Raw genomic sequence first — 23908 nt, 5'->3', positions numbered from 1 at the left:
GACTGTGGTTGATAATAATGTGTCCACATTGGTTCATCGATTGTACCAAATATGCCACACTGGTGACGGATGTTGAGGGTAGGGGAGTATATATGTGTGGGTGGGGAGGGCTATGTGAGAACTCTGTATTTTCTGCTCAATTCTGCTGTGAACCTGAAACTGCTTTAAAAAAAAATAGTCTATTAAAAAAAAGTCACCTTGCTAGGGGGAGGGTATAGCTCAGCGGTAGAGTGCATGCTTAGTATGCACAAGGTCCTGGGTTCAATCCCCAGTACCTCCACTTAAAAAAAAAAAAAAATAAAAAATAAATTAAAATACATAAAGAAACCTAATTACCCCCCACCAAAAAACAAAAAAATTTTTGTTTAAAGTTACCTTATTAGGGAAGCCTTCCCTGAATATCCTATATAATACTGAACTCCACTGATCTCTCTACCCCTTATCCCCAATTCCTGCTTTATCTCTCTTGATAGCATTTATTACAACATTACATATTTTCCCATGTCTCCCCTTCCTACTCCCCACCCCCTGTAGTAAACAGACTCCAAGAAGGTTGACATTTTATCTGTTTTGTTTACTGCTATATCCCTGGGAGCTAGAACACTGCATAATAGGTACTTGATAAATTATTTACTATTGAGACTGCCTACTATATTAAAATCTAACACTACTTAGTTCTCAGCATCAAAGGCCTTCTGTAAACTGACTCCACAATCTCCTTTACAGCATTATCCTTTTCTCCTCTTCTACTGGACTATTCAGCTGTGCCCTGAAAGGACTATGTCAGGAATGTCAAACTCAAATGACTCCATGGATCAGAGAGGTAACATAAAGGAACTAAACAGGCAGGGTACAAAGCAACAGGTGCTGAAAGGGGCTAGAATAAATATATCCACCTAAAGGAATTCAAATCTAATTGCGAGTTATTACAATAAAATAAGGTCAGTGTTACGTGGAAGCAGACCTCTTTTAATAGGAGCAGAGGTCTGAAAGACCTTCCAAGTCTAGGGATAAGGAAAACTCCTGGAAAATGTGGCACTGAAATTGAAACATATGAACAGAAGCAAAGGCTAAATTGTGGAGTGTTTAAAATCAAATTTAAATGTTTACACTTAATTCGAAGGCAATGGGAAGACACAGAAAGATTGTAAGCAGGAAAACACCACGATCATATTTTACAAAGATCACTCCCTACGGTCAACAGATTAGAGCAATACCTTAGTGGGACAGCACTAGGGGTGGGAAGATTAAGGATATTACAACTGTCCAGACAATGGATGCTGGTTGCTTAGATGAAGGCAGAAGCAGTATGGAGAGGAAAGTGTATGGAGTCCAAAACTACAGGAAGCGGAAACAGCATAAGGGGGAATGAGGGTGAGAGAGAAGGAGGGCCCTGCCAATTCCCATTTTCCATTATTATGAACATATAAATGTTACCCAAACATGAGCACACATGCTACATTCTGCACAAGAAACTTCACTTTTACTTGTTCCAAGTAGAAGGTAAGTTACTCCTCTTCCAATTCTCAAAGTACTTCAACTTTCATGACACTAACTTCTGTCTCAAAGTTCCTTAAGTACAAGAACTATCTTATTTGATTTTGGATTTTCATTGTTAAGCACACAGTAGGAACTCACATAATTTGCTGGTGAATTGTAATTATACAGAGTAAACTATGTAACAGAGAAAAATCTGAATTTAGGAATTATGACATCGTCATTTAAAGTCTACTTCTGAGTTGGTATAAAATTGAGTAAATATATATGGCAAATGTATTGAAAACAGCTACACTAGTTAGTAATATAATCACTCAAATATAAACTCTACCCCAAGGGTAGCTCATGTATGCAGGTCCACAATGTCTTATCTGAAATCTTTGGGGCCAGATATGTTTGGGGAATTCAGATTTTAGAAAGGTAATGCCAACCAATTATGTTCAGGTCAGATTTGCTGTCAAATTTTCACAAGGAATTGTGAACCTCAGATATTTATAAAATGACTTAAAACTGCAGGGCAGGATAAGAATCAGTACTAGGGAAGAAAATCAGATACCTAAAGCTCAAAAAGATCTTAATGTTAGAAGACCCCCCTTTGTTGTCAAAGACAAGATAACAGAGACACAATGACAAGAATTGCTGTATATGGTACTTTACTTCATTGAGTACAATTTTTCAAGGAGGAGAGGAGTTAAATGGTTCTAACTTCCTATAATGGGGATTTTCAAAAGCTTAGGAGGATACTTAGTAGCCAAGGAAGTGAAATAAGTTCCTAATTTAGTTTAATATTTAAAAATTATCACAGAATAAGAAACTTGAACCTTCAGGCTTGACTTCATCAAAATTCATGGCTAACCATCTTTCCTCTCCTCCCTCCATCCAATGTGTTATTAAGTGGAACCAGACTTACTCAACCTATTTATCTTTATTAACATACAGAGTTGTCCAATGATGATAAACTCTTCTCAAGGAGAGAGTAAGCTCAATCTTATTTGGGGGTATCCTATCAAAGGACTTTCTGAATTAGATGCCTTCAAGGAAATTACCAAGAAACCTGTAAAATAGTAGAGATTCCCACTTAAGACCTCTAAATTATTCTACAGCATTCCCTGGAGTGAGATGAACCTACTCCATTCACATCATGTACACTTAAAACAAAAACAAAACCCCAAAAGACTTTATCACTAGGTTTCATTTCGGCAAATTGCTTACTGTGACTTTACACTAACCTTTTTTTTTTGGTGAGGTTCCCTACACTTTTTTTTTTTTGGATGTACTGGGCTTTGAACCTTAGCATGCGCTCTACTGCTGAACTATACCTCACCCTCCCTACGCTAACTTTTCATCAGTGATTTCTGTCATTGTTGAATGGCATGTGGCAGAATAAACAAAGAGAACATTTTCTGTTTTTTCATAACATGCATGTAAGATAGGTTAATTACATACAACAGTGACACTAATTAGAGCTTGAGTTTAAAAAGTTACCTTATTAAAGGTCAAAATCAGATTGACGTAAGAGGATAGAAATGAACATTTTCTACAAATTTGATTGACTTGCACAAAAACAAGCCCGAAACAAGATTAATATCATTGATTAAATGCTTCTGAAATGAAAAATGAGGACTTCATAGGTGGTTTTCATTCTCAGTGTAAAATGCAAAAGTTCTTAACCATCATCATGCCTTGTGAATTTCATACTGACTTAAAAACTTCACCAAAAAAACCACTTAAGCTTCTAGGTATTGAAGACAGGAAGCTAATATGTCCTATTTAACTTAAATCTTGTAAACTAGATTTTTAAAATGGGCTAAAATACATACCTCTTAGGTGAAACTAAATTCTGGAATTAGAGAAAAATTAATTTTGAGAATTAATGTTGGCATTCTGCAGAGACTAAAACCAAATTCAGGCCTAGGCAAAACATAGTTAAAAATTTTCTAAACATTAATGTGCTATGGTGACAATAAATATTTGATTCCTGGGATAAAATTTGCCAGCATAAATGAACTCATTTCTGCTTACAAAAGTAAGATCAAATTTCTTACAATTAAAAAACACACTTACTTGCTGTGACAGTGCAACAGTAAGTCAATAATGAACGTCTGCCAAGCCTTTTCTTTACTAAGAGCATCTAAGGCTGTCGGAATCAAGGCAAAACATAACGTCATCACTTCCAATGCTTCACAGCAAACCTGTTCATCTTCCAAGTCTGGATCACAGCCTGCATTGGTCTGTAAAAATATAGTCAGGGAAAAATCACCCAGAGGTACATAAAGAAAAAAATCTCACACAACTTTAGGTTTGTCCTGAAAACATTACCTACTCACTTAGACCACTTGGCCTCAGCCTTTTTACCTGTAACTCTTGAGGCTCCTTTGGAAGAGTATGGAAATGACTATTAATAGATGATGAAATCTAATTCTATTATTTTGCTACATCCCAAGAAGGGCTAAAGGGGCACACTGAGGATACCACCAGCTTCTTTGTCCCTCAGGCTCCTAGAGACCTTCTGAATTGTATAATTCCACACCAACAATTATTCCTTCCTCAAGAATCACTCTGGCACTGCAGTCAGAGTATCTACTTCTCATCAGTTCCATTATGTACCTTACCTATATAGTGTCATTTTATTTGAAAGCAATCATCTCAGATGATTATTCAATGAAGGGTTTGAAGATTTTATAACCTAAAATATACCTGGGTAAGTAGCTAATAAATTCTAACCTGAATTTATCAATAAGTAACAGTTACAGTACATGTCTGAAAAAGAATAGGCATTAAAATATTAGCTGAACCCAGCACTATACCAGACATACTACAGGACACCAGCATATATACTAGGCAAATCAGGGTTATGTTGGCCATAAAAGGGAAGCTCCTATAACTTAATTTATTTAGCAGCAGCTATCAGGGGTAGGGACATAACAAAATCAGAGTCAAACATAGCCCCTCTTCTGTAGGTAATTTGATTAATCTAATAGATCAATGATGACACTTAACTGGCTGACATTCTATTTTTTGACTGCTTTAAGAGAGTCAAAAATACTCAAATACCATGATACTACAACTGACAGCTACCTAAACCAAAATTTACATAGGACAGAAAGATGATGAAAGAATAGAGAATGGGAGAAAGCAAATTCAGTATGAAACAATTATATCTGATCCCAGTGACAAGTAGAAAAGGACAGTTGCATATTAAGAAAAAGCAGACTCATGGCATGATTCTGAATTAACTAATTAACTATTTTCAAAGTAAAATATTACTGTATACTCATCTTAACTATAGCTACCAGTTAATTTTTAACCACTAAGATATATGTGATTTGACTTTTAAAGATGACAGATGTAATTCAGCCTTATGTACAATTAAACAACATTTATTTTAAAAGAATAAATTTCTGTGGTAATTCTTACCTTCTCATAAATTTTAGTGATTTCTTCATTTGGGCTAAACACTAGCTGTAATGCCCCACATCCTGATGCCCAGATAATTTTTTGTATAGCTCTAATTACACAAATATCAGGCATATATCTTGAAGCCTACAAGATAATGAGTAAATAAAACTGTTGGTAAGAGTAGCAGAGTGAAATAATCACTAGAAAAGCAAAAATGTTTCTCTCTGAAAGGACACAGGAATGGCTATGAAGTAGTACCAGTGTCTTGAGGCTCCCAAGTAGCCTTTATCCCATTACTTTGCTTAACAGCAACACCACAAAGTATGCTTTCCAAGTTATTATCTGGCCCTGTACTACTTTCAGAAGAATCTTAAAAAGACTACAAATGTGATCTAATCATTCCGCTCCTAGTTTTTTACCCAAGAGAAAAACTCTATGCCCATACAAACACTTGTACAGAATGTTCACAGCAGCTTTATTCACAGCCAAAAGAGAAACAATTCAAATGTCCTTCACCAAGTATATGGATAAATACAATGTGGAATATTCATAATGGGATATTACTCAGAAACAAAATGGATAATTCTCAAAATCATTATTCTGAGTAAAAGCAGCCAGACATAAAACAACAGTGTATGATTCCATTTATATAAAATTCTAAAAAGTGAAAACTATATAGTGACAAAAGATTAATGGTTATCTGAGGCCAGGGATAGAGGGAAGAACAGACTGTAAAGGGGCATATGGAAAAGAGTGATGGACATGTTTTGTGTCTTGTCCGTGGTACAGGTTTGACACATGTATGTATTTGTCAAAATTCACTAAACTATATACTTTAAAAGGATGCTATTCATTGTGCATAAAGGTGATTAAACCAGAAGGTACTAATATTAACATTAGACAGAATTCAAGTTAAAGGAACTTTATCTAGACTGTGATTAAAGTGGGTGGGCCTAGGAAGATTAAGCTCCAAATTGTGATAAGGGTTGTTTCTACATTAACAGAGGGTCAAAGTGAAAGAAACGAACCTTTCAGAATTTAAGACCTTTAAAAGTTTAATACTTACCTCATCAGATATTTGCTGAGCAAGACGAATTGACACATTTCTAAGCATGCATTCAGATGAGGGATTAGGAATGCTCTGAAGGGCACTTTGTAGCACCACTGCTTGATCATGAGTAACTTGGTTGACCTGAAAAAAGATAAAACATTTTACTTGAATACCATGTACATAACCAGATCAAATTGTTTGTTCTTCATTTATCACCACTCCCTCAGGATGACCTCTTCTGTGTATACACTATATAACCTGTGGTAACTTACATAAAAAGCTCTTCACATTGCCAACAATGTGGGCCTCTTCTTTTTCTTCTGCAGGCAAGTGCCACATATCCCTCTGCAAACCCTCATTCTAAATCAGTTAAACGAGTCTCTACATGTGGGTTCAGCCTAACTTGTAGAGGTAAATGATAAACTGAACTGACTGGTTCTAACCCTAATTAGAAACTCAGTGAAGTACTCCAACATGCATGCCCCTGGGCAGACCCTGCTCCCATTCACCCTGGTCATCCAATCTTTCTTAGAAAAGGAGAAAAATTAAGGAATATCACTAACAGAATAAAAGTACTAATGTATAAAATGTACCAGTGTTTCATTTAATATTATAACCAAGTTTTTAAGTCCATAAAGAAGATTACTTTTAAATAGTTATTAGTCACACAATTTTGACTGCCTTTCAAATTCTAACTACTGTTCCCTATATTGTAAATATTTCTACAACAGTATTTTTAAAACAAGTCTGTTATTGCCTTTAGCTCCCACTGTGAGCTCCTTGAAATTAGAGGCTATCATGTACCTTTGTATCTGCAGCTGCACATTTTCTGAATAAATAGAGAAAATTAAAAGTGGGAAGCATGTAGTTGTTTCCTGTGTACTTCATGAAGCACCCATGTCAGGGATAATGATAAGAATCTGTTTTTATCTTAACAAGAACACTATATATATATATATATATATATATATATATATCCTAACAAGCATGGTACCTTCAATACAAAACAATTTAAGACTTAGGCTATTTTTTCCTTTATCCTTTTTAGTGAAAATTTCTAACATATATGAAAGTGGAGAGAATAGTATTATAAACTCACATGTACCCATTGCTTAGCTTCAACAATTATGAACAAAGGACCAGAATTATTTTGTCTAACCACTCCCCCTCACTTTCCATCCCCTCCCTAGGATTATTTTGAATCATATCTTAGCTACCATAAAATTTCATCTGTAAATATTTCAATAGTTATTTAAAAATTATTTATGTCCTTTTAAACATAATCCCAGTATCATCACACTTAAAACAATTCTAAATGCTATTACCACAATTATATGATTATTATAATATCACATATCTAATCAATATTCTAGTCTCCCTAAGACCTAAACTGTTTCTAAAAAAGAAAAGCTTCTATTCCTAACGCTTTTATCTTCTGTTGGTAACTTAGTAAACCATCACTTACAATGCATAAAAAGGAACTCAAATGCATACTTTGATCTCTCATTAATAGGCACTAAATTCCAGCATGTCTTGAGAATCTAATGGATCAAGTATACCACCAAAGCAAAGACAGTCAAAATAAGCTCAGAACTGGAGGTTAAGCCTGTCAAAGTGTGGAGTCTGGCAATAGGCTAAATCAATTACAGCTAACGCCCAAACAGCATGGGGGGATTAGATAAGACCCTCTGTGCAGTCAAAAATCTGCATGTAACTTTACAGTTGGCCTTGAGTATCTGTGATTCCATACAACCGAGGATTGTGTAGTACTGTAGTATTTATTGAAAAGCCTGTGTGTAAGTGGACCCATGTAGTTCAAACCCATAATGTTCAATAGTTAATTGTACATCTTTTTTTTATTACCACCTATGTCAATATATCTGCTAGATTTGGGCCCAGATGATTCCTATGGAGTTTTTATAAGGTTTAAAATAAACTAAAGTCTATGTGGGGTTTTTGTGGTTCCATACAATTTTAGGATTATTTGTTCTAGTTCCATGAAGAAATGTCAGAGATATTTTGATAGGGATTGTATTAAATCTGTAGATTGCTTTGGGTAGGTATGAACGTTTTAACAGTATTAACTCTTTCAATCCATGAACATGGACATCTTTCTATTTCTTTGTATTCCAACTTCCTTTATCAACATCTTATTGTTTTCAAATAGGTCTTTCACTTCCTTGGTTAAATTTATTACTAGGTATTTTATTTTTTTGTTATGATTGCTTTCTTGATTTCTCTGTTCATTATTAGTATACAAAATGCAACAGATTTCTGTATATTAATCTTGTATTCTGCAACTTTACTAAATTCACTTATTAGTTCTAATAGTTTTTTTTGGTGGAGTCTTTAGGGTTTTCTATATATAGTATCATGTCATCGGCAAACATTGATCCAGCAATTCCAGTCCTGAGTATAAATCTAAAGAAAGTGAAAACACTAACTCGAAAAGAAATATATAAACCCCAATGTTCACAGCAGCATCATTTACAATAGCCAAGATATGGAAGAAACTTAAGTATCCATCAACAGATAAAGAAAACGTGGTGTGTATATGTATATATACACACACACAATGAAATATTACACAGCCATGAAAAGAATGAAAGCTGCCATTTGTGACTACAGGGATGGACATTGAGGGTATCATGCTTAATGAAATAAGTCAGACCGAGAAAGACAAATACTGTACATTTTCATGTATATGTGGAATTTAAAAAAATAAAACAAACAAATATAACTAAACAGAAACAGACAACTAGTGGTTACCAGGAAAGGATAGAGGTGGGGGAGGGTTAAGATAAGTGAAAGGAATTAAGAGGTTTGTTTGTACCAGTAGGTATAAAATAAATGTTATAAGGATGTAAGATACAGACAGTATTTTATAGTAAGTTTATATGGAGTATAATCTACAAAATATCAAATCACTATGTTGCATACCTGAAAACTAACATTGTAAATCAATTATTAGTCAACAAAAAAAATAAACATATAAATAATAATTGAAAGTCAAACAGGATTTAAGGGAGCAGGGAAGAACTGTCCTATCAGAGTACAGTCAGTGAAAAGCATTTGTACTTTTAATAGAAGGAAACCTCTAAAATGAAGGACAACTGGAAAGGAACATTCTGAATTAACTTTAAACTCTATACTTTTGCTAAGTTGCTAAGAAGTTTAACTTTAAAAACCACCATCTATTATTATTATTATAGAGAGTCTTTTTAAAAGTCTGTATTACCGATGCCATAGGATTCACGCCTTCTACACCTGGCTGACAAGCTTCTGCCACAGCTCGAACATGGCCGTAGCCAATGGCAGTAAGCAACAGCTTCGCTATTTTAAGAGCATTGAGGTAGGCACCCCTTCGAGTTTCCATATCTGCATTTGGCAGAAAGTTGTTTCTGGTTAGCATACTCAGGACAAGGGGTAGGCCACCACTTTTTAAGAAGTGAAATTGAAAATCTGAAGAATCATCAGCCAGAGGTGCACCAGCAGGCATTAACAAGGCATAGACTACCTGGAAAAAAGAAGAAGAACTGTATCAATGGTTTTTAAAAGATAACTTCTATTTTCCTTACCATCAATGATTTAAAATTTTCCTGTATTTTGAAATTCAAAAATATTTCATTACAATTTTACCGGTGTTATTTACATTACCATTTAAAAGGTCAAATCTGAAGAGCATGAAATAAATTCAGAAAGTAAAAACCAACCTCTGTCAGGTATAGCACTTGTGAGGCTGAAGGACCAAAGAAAAGCGAGTCAAGAGATGGACTAAGGCTGCTTTCTCCAAGTTTGGCATGGTCCAAACAAATAGCTCTTAATTTTTCTATTGTTGTGCTATCTGTAAGAAAAAAAGAGTCCAAAACAAAACATAATTCATGTGGTCATAGTATTTCACTTTTGATATTCTGAAGACTACTTTAGTATGGAGTAACAATAAATTCAGTTGAGTTATAGGCTCAAACTTCACAAGATATAACCAGATCTGGATTGATTTAAAAAAAAGGTCACCATCAACCAGGGCTCTTTAATCAGTCAACCCAAACACAAAGGAAGCAGTCGCCTCTTACTCAGACTTCAAATCGACATGTCCTCCTCAGGCACTGGAGACCAAAAAAATACACTTCAAAAGGAAGATGTTCTTATTGAAAATAACAAAACAGAAAACATGACAAGCTCTTCCTTCTAACTTCTCTATTGTTGGCCTCCATGACACTATGCACTAACTGGTTTGTTATACTGAAAGCAGCTTAGTGGTACCCTTAGAAACAATCTTAAAAAGCTAACCAAAAAAAAAGGGGGGGGGGGGAGGAACTGCAGCTTTGATTTTTTTGATCATAATATTAAAAGATGAATTTCATTTAAATCACAGTGAAAAGATTAAAAAAAAAAAACAAATCCTATCATTAGCTACCACTCAAACTTAATAGTTAATCACCTTCAAAAAGTATTTCAATAAATTATTTCTGAGGTAAATGCCAGATGATTAAAATATCACTTAAAAATTTTTTTTAAAAAGTAAGATGTTTTCAAGAAAACTTTTTTTTTGGGGGAATAAAGATAACTGGAAATTACTGTAATTTCCTTAACACGTTAATCACCACCATCACCCAAATCTGGTTAACAGCTGTGTTTCCTCAGGGGCACTCAATCCACAGGGCAAGCTAATTTTTACAGGCCTGGAAATATCTTACCAAAAAATCTTCAATTTGTGTTAAAATTGTTGGTACTCCCTATTCTGAACGGACAGTGACATATAACTAAATGAAATATTAAGTTTTAATAATGAAACATTTGTGAATATCTCCTCATGTCATTAAATATTCATCCCCTATATCATTTTTCTGAATTTTTTCTTTTTCTGTGGAGGGGAGGGGTAAATTAGGTTTCTTTCTTTTTTTCTTTTTAATTTTTATACAGAGGTACTGGGGATTGAATCCAGGACCTCATGTATGTTAAGCATGCACTCTACCACTGAGCTACACCCTCTCCCATATCATTTTTAATTAACAATTAAAATAACATGTCACTTTACCAGTATTTAAGTTTAATCTCTTTAACAGTGGGTGTTTAGGTTTTCCTCTAATTTTCCCCCCAACATTAAAGATCCTAGCAGCTAAATCTTTGCAGTACTTCATCAGGAAATAATCCTGCAAGCAGAAGGAACAGCAAGGTCTAAGACTTCTGAAATATATCACCAAATTACTCTCTAAAAAGAAACCAATTCATATGTGCTATCTGAGAATATCTTACTTAGTTTAAAAATATTCTAAGTAAAGAATGGAGGCAAAATAGGAGAAAAGAAACAAGAGGTCTAAGAAAAGGAAGCACTGACTTTTAAGTAATTTATCGTTGTTGGATTATAGCTTATTCATTTGAGAGATCTGAACAAAATCATCTTAGTGGCCATTCTAGCTTTAGCATTCAGGAACCTAAATGATCTTAGGTCTCTGATTATAAACATACTCATTTAACAAAATATGGAAAACAGAGAAAAATTTAAACTGCTCATAATCCTATCATCCAGATACAGTTAAGATTTTAGTTTACTTCTTTCTAGTCTTCTCTGAAAAGACACTTAAGCCTAATCAATTATATGATTATAGCAATGTACTATTAAAAAGTATAGAAAAGGATGCGCAATAACACACAGGTTAACGGTACAAACCTTGGAGCCCAAATGCACGTATTATCCCAGAACTGCCATTTAACTTGTGTGTCCCTGGTCAAAAGTAAGTTAATGTCTCTGTGCCTCAGTTTCCCCATCTTTAAAATACAAATAAAAATTCTATAATAATCCCCTCATAGGGATGTTGTGAAGTTTAAATGAGTTAACAAGTGTCAAGTGCTTTTAATAGATTTTGGCGTATTTTAAGATACTAGTAAGACCAAAATCCTAGGAAAAAGGAATGTCTGAAGAAGAAAAGCAACTCATTCGGCTTGGTAAAGCAATATACATTTTAACTTCTCTGTACCAAGCAAGAACCTGTTTTCCTGATGCATGTAGATAAAGGTCACAGGAGCCCCTGAGCACAGTTTAGGTTACAAGAGATTACATTACCTACAGAGATGACTGTAGAAGTTCTAAGTTTAACAGCAAATCATAATGAAGGCACTTGACTTCAGGCAAAGATTCAGAATAGAGGTAAAGTCAATGACTACAAAAAAGCTACTAATTCCGTCTTGTTTTTCCCTCTTTTTAAAATAAGTGCATGCGTGCACAAACACTAAATAATTACCCAAATGTTAGAAACAGAATTTATAACTACTTCCTCTTCTTAGAGCCCCTGCTTCCTTTCTTAAAGAAGAGTGTGTGCAGGCACGGGCACACATACGTAGTAACCATAGCGAGTAGGTTAACATTTGTTGGGTACTGATTAAATACCAGTCACTAGGCTAGGGGTTTTCCATACATCACCCCATTTAATCCCTGTAATTCTATTAAATAGTTATTATTAGCCCAGTTTTACACATTAGGAAGCTCTGAGAAACTAAGAAAACTTATTCTAAAGCCATGGAGTAGCAACCTGAAGGAGCAGGATTTGAACTCAAGCCCATCTGAGTCCAAAGCCTATGATTTGTCTACTATCATACAATCATTACCGGTATTTTCAAAGCTGGGTATTTCAAATTTAGTATCAAATTTATACTTTGATTATACAAAATAGGATAAAAGCACTCTCAAATTTCCTGCTTGAGCTGCCAGGCAGGAGCTCCCTCTCGCCACCTGGTGGCATTATGCTCAAATCACAAGATCAGGGATGCTGAGATGGGTTTGTTTTCAAATATGTTGTGAAACTATAATTTGCATACATAAACAACTACAATTGTTACTCAGATACTAGTAAATAAAACAACACAAATTCCAAACAATACAGATAAAGGATATGGATTATATTAAAGTCAAATCATTAAGAAAAGCCTAATTTAAGAATCTAATTAATATCTGAACTGGTTCCGTATCATATGAATCAGAAAGCAAGATGCGAAAGATCAACATGGCGTCTACTTTAGAGAAAGGAGATAATGTAAATACATTACAGTTTTAAGAATTACCTGGGCCAATTACTGAATTGCATTTATCAGCAATGCATCAACAAATCTCATTAAAAGGAGAATTAATATTAAAAAACTTGAAAGGATAAAGAAACAGGAGTTAAAGGAACATCAGAGATGCCAGTAAATTACTGAAGGTGTAGGGGGGATAGAAAATATCTGGCTGAGCTGAATCAAGAAGTGCTTTTCATGGGGTAAGAGAAAAGGGGAACAGTACCTATAAATAAGCATCCCAAGAAATCCTAGAAAGGCTAAGGATATGAAAACAAAATATATTTGAGAAGGTATAGATGAATTAAAGATCTGAAAGTAGAGTGGCTGAAATCTGTACAAGAAGCAAATTTCTTTCCCACCTTCCTCCCCAACAGACTGACGAGCTTCAGAAGCAGATTTCTCACTAATGTAGAGATCAGACAGAACTATGAAATACAGAAAGACTAAGAAGATGGATTAGTACCAGTATAAACTCATGTTTGTTTTTTTGATACGGGGGGGGGGGGGGGGGGACGCGGGGACGCGGGGACGCGGGTGTGTGTGTGTGTGTGTGTGTGTGTTACTTCCTCAGTCCAATGAAAAGGCCTGGAAAACAAGGACATCCCAGTAGCAATGACCACAATTTAGCCCTCAGATTCTGGTTCTAAATATCCTTTCACTAAAAGGAGAAATGCCTGATTCTAAGGTTGGAATAAAGAAAGTTCTAGATAAATTTTAAATACCTTGTGCCAGAAAGTAAAAACTATTCAAAAGATGATGAAGCTGTATAAAAAGGCACTGGATTCATGTAAAAAAAACAAAAAACAAAAAACAGTGGGTCCATCCACTGACCATACCAGGAACAACTGAGCATCAAAATAACTAATGATTATAATGGCTATAACCCAATGGATAAAATAAAAATCCACGAATAAATAGCGGTAACATATAATTTATATAGCAGAAGGCAAAGCTCTAGATTATAGTAGAATGCCAGCATGCTTGTTTGTTGGAAATACACAATGAAGTATTTAAGGATGATGAGACATCAGACCAGCAAATTACTCTCAAATGGTCCTTTAAGTCCTTGAATTGTACTTCCAACTTTTCTGTAAGGCTGTAAAAGTTTCCAAATAAAATTTTAAAACAAAAAAAAATTTTTTTTAAGTTGTATAGGATTGAATGATCCAGTCCAAGTCTCTCTTCTTCCACAAGCTCTGTTATTTTTAGTGCATAATTTTGTAGACTGTTAGGTTTTAGAGGAAAACACATATATTAGAGCAGAAACACTGAAATGTGTGTTCAAGGAAAAACAAAATCTTATGGAAAAGGATCACTTGGAGGAAGATCTTCAAAATTTAACAGTAGAATATCCGGGGGGCAAAAAGTAAATAGAAGAGCTGGAAAAAGTTAAAGGTATCACCCCAAAGCTGGAGTAAAATTAATGAGAGAAAGGAAAAGGAAAAGATAAAATCAGATTTAGTAGATTCAACACCACAGCCAGGCATTTCAAAGACCCACAAAAAGCAAAACACTGGGAAAAAAATTAGCAAAGAACACAAAACTCCCACAAATTAGGAATCTCCAGGCCCACTGAATACCCATCACAAAACAGACTGCTCAAAGGCATCTATCTCATCATCAAATTTCAAAACACAGTGATAAAACCAAAACTTCCAGAAAGAAAGATCAAAAGCAAAGGAACAGAACTCAGGAGCACTTTGGTCTTCATACCAATGTTACCAACTAGATAAGAGTAAATTTTCTACCTACAATTCTATACCCAAACTACTCATCAAATGTGAGGGTTAACCATTCAGGTAAGTAATGTTTCAAAAACAAAAACCAAAACTACCTCCTATGTACTCTTTCTGAAATAAATGCAGGAGGGTGTGCTTCAGCAAAATGAGATGGCAGCTCAAGAAAGGCTTGAGATGTGGGAGCCAGTGAATAGGGATCTGCCATAGGAAAGTTGAAGAAAGAAGCCCAAAAATGGTAGCTGTGTAGTAAACAACCAGAAGAGAGGAGGCAGGAGAAAAGTTCCAGGACAACAGGGGAGCCAAGATTATACAATACACATAATTACAGAAAATTATTTTGAGAGGTTATTAGAGAATATGTGGGAAGAATCAGCGATAGGTATATAGAAAATCAAGAAAATGAAAAGGGGGAAATATTAAGTTCTAAAAAAAAAAGTTGTCATTAATCCAGCAAAATACTTTTCACGTACTCTGGAAAAACTAAATGCTGAATATGAATTTAAGAAAAAGTTCAAAGGATGTGGGAGTAAGATAAATTTTCATTTACACAACAGAAAACCAGTAGGTATCTAAAACTGACATAAACAGTTGTATGAGGTATTATTTACAGATGGTAAGAATAAAAGCTACAAATTGAAAGTAGCTGTTTCCCAGGAATAAAAAAGGAACAATGCTTAAGGGGAGGTATAGCTCAGTGGTAGAGTGAATGCATAGCATGTGTGTTAAAAATAAATTATAAACTGTTAAAAATAAACAAACCTAATTTTTTTTTTAAAAAAAGGAACAATGCTACAGATGACATATAACCCAAAACACAGTCCAGGGGTCAGTAAACTCTTTCTGTAAAGACCCAGATAGTCAATATTTAAGGCTTTGCAAGCCTTATTGTCTCTGCCACAACTACTGCTGTGCTAAGACAAAAGAAGCCATTGATAGTACGTAAATGAACCAGTATGGCTTGTACACCAATAAAACTTTGTTTATGGACACCAAAATTTAAATTTCATATAATTTTCGTTAAGTCACAAAATATTATTCTTCTGATTTTTCCTTCAGCAACTTAAAAATATAAAAACCATCCTTAGTTCTTGGGCCGTACAAAAACAGGCAGTGGGCTAGATTTGGCCTGTGAGCTTATATAGTTTGCCAACTCCTATCACTTTCCATCTAGGAACAGATTTTGCTAACATACCCTGTTACTGTCCAACATGTACTTTATCAACATTATTTAAAAAGAAAATTCTTACCTGGTGGCATAAGTTTCATAAGTACTCTTGCTCCATCTCTAAGAGGTGGCATATTTAGGCTGCTACCCAAGTCTGCAACTTGCCAAAGGAAAGAGATGTATCTGGGATGCAGCGACATTATCTAGAATACAGAACACACAAAATATTCACCTGTATATTACACCACCCCAAAAGAAAAACTCCCAAATAAATGTTTGTTAATTTCCACACTTTTGCTTTTGTCATTTCTACCCTAAAATGGTTTGCCTTCCCCATCTTCTGACCTTTACAAATCTTTCATGATGCAGACTGAATATATTATCCAAGCCACCTCCAGTAATTTCTGTGTGACAGCCTTTTCACTATTTTGTTAAACTATTCTTCTCACACATACAAGTTAGACTCTGTATATACAAATGGCTGCCATGCCCACTAATAGTTAAAATTCCCGATCCAACTGTTGTAAGGAGCCAATCCTTCTGACACTGGAGTGGCTAATATTATTGTAGCCATTAAAATTCTTGTGGGGAGAGATGGAAGGAGAGGGCAGGGAAGGGAGTAATCAATGTTTCTTTAGAAATAAGGTATGTTACTCACAATCTGAAAAAGACTGTAATATTTACCTACAGAAACAGTTCTGAAGAATTCATTTTTGTGGCACAAATACAAAATACAGTGGCATTTTTATCAACATATTAAAAAGTTATAATTAAATTGTATAATAGGCTAGTTTTATGTAAATATAACACTATACACAGAAATGTGGCTTTAAATTTCAACCAAGTTACAATCACCTCTCAGAGGGGATCCATTCTGAAGTTAATGGTTAACTGTACAGTTATTTGATATTTTGCTACAATAAATTATAAGCTCAAGAAAAAAGAACTATTCTGTGTACTTTACTCTCAAAGAATCTAGCCTAATGCCTTCCATATAGTAACTCAAAACTATCTACTCACCACTCCGGGCAAACAGCTTTCCACCTCTGGATTGGGACCATCACTGTAATGATTACCATGGTTTCCAGGAGATCCAGTTGAAGAATCAGAAGAGCTATCAGGACTTGAAGGCATGTTGGAACTTATTTGTGTAAGTTTGGCTGTAATCAGCTGAAAATGATATATTATTTTAGCATCAAAGACAATGAAAAATACACAAAACAGAAGTAGTGACCTATCAACAAAAACAAAAACCTACATGCTACACTTTTAGAAATATGTGTTGCTCAACACAATCATTTAAATAGTTTTGTGTCTAGAAAACTTTTCCTCTACTGTACTGTAGGTACCATAATGCCTGTATTATTTAGTGTTATAATTCAAACACCTAATACAGAGCCTCACACATAACAGATCCTAGGTTAACATTTATTGAATGAAATGTTGACTACTAAAAATCAAAGTCCCAGGTTTGATTTTCTTGAAAAGTTTGATTATTATAGATACTTACTGATTTATCTTTTAAGTTTAATTGTCCAATCAACTTTCTATCATCTGCAGGATCTATCAGTTCACCGCCAACAAAGAGCTCAATTTTTGTATGGGCTACATTGGCTTTGATACGATTGAGAATACATCGTCGTACTGAACCGATTGTATCATTTGTATGAGACCATACATCCAAGTCATCAACCTGTCTGCCCTGGTTTGGAAATCGAACTATAAAAGAGAGGTGTTTACCACGGAAAGCTCTGGGGGGAAAAAAGGGGAAAACATCATCATATTCAGCAGACTTTCAAATCTTCTTGCAAAGAAAATAAAGCTAAGAGTTTAACTGAATATTTTCTTATTAAACAAGAGAAAGTGAGTTAAGGACACATTATTTTCAGGATCTTGAAAATATTTACTGTTCCTTTTAACTACAATTATTTTAAGTAATTTTCAAAACACAACCATCATATTCCATTGTTGTTACTCTTGTACCTATGGTTTATAGGTGTCTAGCTTCAAGACATTAAAACAGAGACATAAGCAACATTTCATTTGTTTTTATGCTATAAAAGCCCAACTAAGACTATTTTTAAAATGTGGAAGATAAAATTTATCTTGAGAATATAAACAAAAATTTCAAGATGTACATTTTTTTCTGAAAATTCTTAATATCAAAATTCACCCCCAAAATGCTATTTATGTTACCATATTACCTTTTTGCAGGTAAGATAAAAAATAAAAATAATATTCAAGGAGCAATTTTAATAATTTCCATGGTTAGAAAGAGAACTCTTAAAATACTAATGGCTCTCATTCTATAAATATCTCTAAGGTATACATACTATTTGAATTTACTAAATGGTGAGACCTTAAGAGAAAGGTTAGCAGATGAGGAGATTAGTGAATTAGTTGAGGGCAATTTTAAGAGGCACAAACTTCCAGTTACAAAACAAATGAGTCACGGGGTGATAGATGGTAACTAGACTTATGGTGATCGTTTTGTAATGTGCAGAAATATCAGATCATTATGTTGTGTGTGTGTTGTAGATCAATTATACTTTAAAATCAGACAAATTCATAGAAAAAGAGATCAGATTTGTGGTTTTGGTGGGTAGGAGGGAATGGGGCATCCCATTCTCGTCACAAGAGTGTATTTTCTTTTTCTTTTCTTTTGTATCTATGAGATGATGGATGTCGCTCAAACTTTTTGTGGTAATCATTTCAAGTTGTACTAAGTCAAATTATTATTCTGTACACCTTAAACTTATAAAGGCTCTATGTCAATTATATCTCAATAAAACTGGAAGAAAAGAGAGAAATGTTAGTAGACCATTTGAAAATATATCTTGCTATACTGGCTATCTGTTAAAGCACCTTTTAGGGGTTCTTTCCAATTACTCTGCAGTCTGACTATGCTATTCCTTTAACAGTGTAAACGAATGGTACCAAAACACCTCAACTGCAAAATACCCCTGGAAACACTTAATAAGTAATATAGTCAATGGGGAAAAAAAACCCAGAATAAAAAGAAACTAGACTTAATGAGTGAGAATGCCCTACCATAAAAACGAAAACAAACAAGACAGATCCTAGAAAACGAAACAAAAAATTCTGTATGATATAAATAATGTTTTTAATAGGCAAGACACCAATATTTGCAAAAATGAAATGTTTCATAACTCTTCTTCTTCCTATACATCACTTTAAAAAACTCAAATGGCTAGGAAAATAACAAATAATTAAGTAGCACTAGTAGATCAGTTACTCACAAACCTTGACATAGGTAGAATTGTTCTTTCCTCATGATAATCGCTGTCACATTCATTTATATACTCCCTTAACACAGTTAATACTCGAACCATTCGAACAGCTTCCTGTCTTGCACAATTAATACTGTCTTTGTCACCATCCAAAACACACAATGTGTCATAGGAGGCTTTTAAACGATCAAAGCAAGACTGAATGAAGTCTTCATGGATTACCACCTACAAATAATGGGCCAAAGAAAGACAGTTCAAATTGTTTTCAAAAGTAAAAATTAAATATACACATGAAACAGTAATCTAATTAAAGATGGCAACAATTTAAATGTAGATCTCAATTAACCATGATCATATTTAACCAGAGTCTATACTGATAATGAAAGACACTATGTATCATCAAAAGAAGCTAAAGTTACGTAAATTAGTATAAATTAGATACACAAAAAATGAACTTCAGGATTAGGCATTAGAATCAAGAGATTCAGCTGTAATCTCTTGTCATAATTATATGCAAATTAATCACTTCAAGATAAGTATCAAAATAAGACTCTTCTATACAGCATTTTGTGTAAGAGAAATATGGACTGAATGTTTTAGATATGTTTTTAACGAGAGTTGAAACAAAAACAATTTCTAGTTAATTCTGAATTAAAGAAAGAAATTCTTCCTCGGTTCAATCCCCAGTACTTCCATCAAAATAAATGAACCTAATTACCTCCCCCAAGAAAAAAATTTTTATAAACAAGAGTTCTTCATAAGAATTCAAACTTGTGGAAGTTTTAATACATGTCAGTCCTCACCTGATTGACCTGTAGCCTTGGACCAAGGTTTGTGTATATCTCTTTAAGCAGATCTATAGCTCTGCTGGCAATATCGTCATTGCTTTGAATCACGACCTAGGTTCAAAAAGATTCAAGTGTAAATACTTTCAATAAATATTTCAGTTGGGCATTTCAATTCAAACTATACTTTCAGTTATTTTTAATACAGTATTCAATAATTTAAAAAGAACATTGATTTTGATAATTAAGTAAATCAAGTAAAATTAAAGTGAGAAAACAGACCATAAATACAATGAAAGCAAAACTCAAGTCTTTGAATAAAGCAATTTGTTTACGAATGGAAGAAACATTTTACTAAGAATAAAATATGCTTTGATCAGTATTATTTAACCCTGCAATTCAATACCTTGGTAACCAAGTAGTGAGACACTAAAGAAGGAATTCAAATTAGTTAAAAGAAATAAAAGGTTATATGAAAAACATCTTAGCATAAAGGGCCACCCACGCCATTTCTATAGATCTTTATCACTCATCTAATATCAGTGAGTTTCAAACTATGTGCATAACTCCAGAAGTGATAAAGAGTTAGGGATGATCCCTATAATAGGCTTGGGAGGGGAAGGGGGTGAAGCACAGGGAGACTAAGTCAAAAGAAAAAACAGGCTCCCACTTCAACTAGTTTTACATTTTGGAATACTGTGTAAATTCTGATTTTTCAAAAGGGTTTCTCCTGTTTAAAAATGTTGAAAACCACTTACTAAATGAAAAGTTTGAATAATCAAATACTGAATCTTTGTCTATGATTTGCAGAAAAATATTTCTTATCCCCAAAACAATATAAATTGCTGTGAACAGGTCAGATTTTTTTTAAAGATAGGAATAATATATTAATACTATACTACAAAAACATGGATGGAACTTGAGGGCATTACGCTAAGTAAAATAAGTCAGAATGCTGTATGATCTCACTTATACGTGGAATCTAAAAAAATAAAATCAACATAAACAAAAAAATTGAACTCATAGATACAGAGAACAAATTGGTGGTTGCCAAATGGGTGAAGGAGTTCAAAAAGGTAGAAACTTCCAGCTATAAAATAAATTAAGTCCTGGGGACGTATGGACAACATAATGACTATAGTTTAATAACACTATATTGCATTATTTGAAAGAGAGTAAGTGCTAAAAGAGTAAATCTTAAAAATTCTCATCACAAGGAAAAAAAATAATTGTGTGGTGATAGATTTTAATGACTTATTGTGGTAATCATTTTGCAATATGTACACATCATTATATTGTTATACCTGAAACTAATATAGCATTGTATGTCAATTATATCCCAATAAAAAATATAGATATATATTAATACTAAAGGTGAAAACATTAGCCTTAAAATAGGTAACACTTTACTCCCTCAGGTATTTAATATCACAATTTAAACAGAGCTGATAAAAGTAATACATTCATTATCCTTTCTAAATGAAGCCTTCTCTTCTGTCCTCTATTTATTTTAGTATTAAATGTATAATAAGCTAAAACTGAAACAGATCTACACTGAATAAAAAAAGGGAAGAAAATAACTTCCATGGAGAGGCATGAAAGATTTGTATGTTTAATGCACTTCTAAACACATTTAGAACAGACAGATTCTAAGCCAAGACAAAAAGAACATCAGTGGCAGGAGGAAGAAGTAAAGAGAGATGAAAAAACCCTGTGACAAAAGACACAATAAGACAAAGATGAAGTGTCATTACCTCCTGGGATAAGCATCAGAGCAGCATACATACATACAATTCACATGTAAAACTGATTCCTTACCTATCTGAAAAACTACATCAGATACAATGCTTACAAAGTTCCCACTTTTCACTTACCCTCCAAAGGTAGTCTAATCCTATCAACTCCAAATCATCCATCATATATGCTCTCCTTTTTGCTACTAGTTTTCCTTCTCGACAATTCACAGCTTTGAAGAATCGCTCAAAACATTTCATTCCATTTTCAGTTAATAGAGAAGGATCAAGCTGAAGTACATTGCTTTCAAAGAAGTCCTTATTAATATCAGGATCCAAGTCTGGTTCATCCCCCATCAACTTGGAATACCACTTAAAACAGGCTTCACGATCACAAAGGTAAACTGCATTCTCCGCTAAGCATTTCCATATTTGTTTTGCCTGAGGAGCACATAGCCACAGCTGGCCATCCTTCAGTAAAAATCTTGAAAAACAAAAAATTAGCGATTAGATCTATGTAATTTTTATCTTGAAAGGCAATCTGCATATATGGGAAGTAATCCATTTATCACAATTATATCTTAACTACAGGTAAAAAGATGTCCATTCTTTATCTTCTTAAAAAAACTTATTTCTCAACTTTTATCTGTTACTAAAAAAAATACTAGATATTAATTCATTCAATGAGCTCATAATTAAGCACCTACAACGTGCCAGGAACTCTGCTAGGTGATTTGACCTAAAACCGAATAAAAGATTTGTTCCCTGAACTTATCAAACAATTTAGTCTTTGAAACCAGCCATTATGAAAGCACGTTTAATAGGTTGAGTTTTAGCATTGTGCTTATATGATATCACTGGAGAAAGAGGTATTCTACCACATGACTTTCAGATAACCAACTCACTGACAGTAAAGAGTTAAAACTGCTTAAATTTTAATATTTGCTGATGATCTGATCTAATATTCATCACTTAGTACTTGGTCATATTAAACAATAACCTACATATGACTTGAACTTTTTATGTCAGAATTCAACAGGATGCTTATCAATTATTCAGTGATCTTTTCTAGGGTCTTTTTAGTTTTGAGACTATTGGTTTACTCATTAAAGACAGACAATAATGGTGAATTCTGTTACAACAAGTCTTTTGGTTAGCTTTCTTTTTCTTTAAGCATTCATCCACCCACCCTGTCTACTATATCTCTGAGTGACAGAGAAAGAATACCTCATTTTATTCTGAAAAACTTAACACATTAATTTTTAGCTAATGTAATGGTGGCTTGTAACCAATCACAGAGTACGGTGAATGTATTTAATGTCAGTAGGTTCCCTCTCCATTTCAAAGCATTTTGAGATACTAACTCTAGTGCCTCTAATATTTTCATTAGGACTGCTGAGCTTAAAGAGGGCTTCTAGCACCTTAGTCCTACCTAACTAAACACTGTCATCTCTGGAAACTGAGGTCCAATGTGATAAAATGTGGCTGTTTTTGTTTTCTTTCTTTCGTTTGTTTTTTAAAAAACATAAGCAGAAAACTTTCTTTAAGCAAAAATTCCATTTGGAAGGCCAATGTATAAAAATAAAAGCACAGTTGCTAAAGTTTGGGAAGAGGAAGAAATAAAGGAGAAATGGGGATAAGATCTCCACTGCTTGTTTAGAAATCTTGGAGGAAGGTCCTCGGAAGCCCTAAGGCTCCAAGGTAGGTTTGAAAAAATCACTAGTCTAAAAGAAAGAGCACAGACCGAAGCCAGGTTCATCTAGCTGAGTAGTGCAATGCTATTAGATACTGTCTGGCTGTGAGATTTCAAACAACCTAGTTTAAACCATGTGAATCTTGGTTTTCTTATTAAATCAAAAGAGCTCAAAACCACTTTTCTAGGCAATCTGAATACAGCACACATCCATGAATAATAATGGCTCATCATGGCAGTGATTCTCAATCTGGGGAGGCAAGTCCTTCCATCCAGATGGTTGAAAAACGAAACACACACATACACAAAACCACTTCACTTTAAACAAATGCCAAATTTCTTAAAATCTGGTGTCTAGAGTTTTCCCTCAAGTTAAAATCTTAATGTAACTGCTTATATAAATGTTTCCAAGTAAGCACACAGTTCAATAAATTTAAGTCTATAATTAATGTAGCCCAAAAGGAAATTCCCCAGTCTATCAAAATAAGGGCAATAGATTTTCTGAAGCACTGACAATCTGGGTGTTTCCCTTAGCACACTTA

The 23908-nt window shown here is 34.1% G+C and overlaps 1 protein-coding gene across 2 annotated transcripts in view; it reads right to left on the bottom strand.

Moving 5' to 3' along the window:
- The window catches only part of USP9X (ubiquitin specific peptidase 9 X-linked), a 119991-nt gene that overhangs the window by 32609 nt on the left and 63474 nt on the right, over positions 1-23908 (bottom strand). For both annotated transcript variants that reach the window (XM_074359535.1, XM_074359536.1), the window contains exons 16-26: positions 21815-22157; positions 19959-20054; positions 19169-19380; positions 17415-17655; positions 16925-17074; positions 15987-16107; positions 9661-9791; positions 9186-9464; positions 5963-6088; positions 4915-5040; positions 3562-3728 (exon numbers count right to left, since the gene is read on the bottom strand). In XM_074359535.1, the coding sequence (XP_074215636.1) occupies positions 3562-3728; positions 4915-5040; positions 5963-6088; positions 9186-9464; positions 9661-9791; positions 15987-16107; positions 16925-17074; positions 17415-17655; positions 19169-19380; positions 19959-20054; positions 21815-22157 (1992 nt within the window). The remainder of the gene's footprint in view (positions 1-3561; positions 3729-4914; positions 5041-5962; positions 6089-9185; positions 9465-9660; positions 9792-15986; positions 16108-16924; positions 17075-17414; positions 17656-19168; positions 19381-19958; positions 20055-21814; positions 22158-23908) is intronic.

Source organism: Camelus bactrianus, chromosome X (assembly GCF_048773025.1).
Source record: "Camelus bactrianus isolate YW-2024 breed Bactrian camel chromosome X, ASM4877302v1, whole genome shotgun sequence".
Taxonomy (NCBI): domain Eukaryota; kingdom Metazoa; phylum Chordata; class Mammalia; order Artiodactyla; family Camelidae; genus Camelus; species Camelus bactrianus.
The sequence above is the reverse complement of the archived record's forward strand: the minus strand, read 5'-3'. Positions and strand labels throughout refer to the sequence as shown.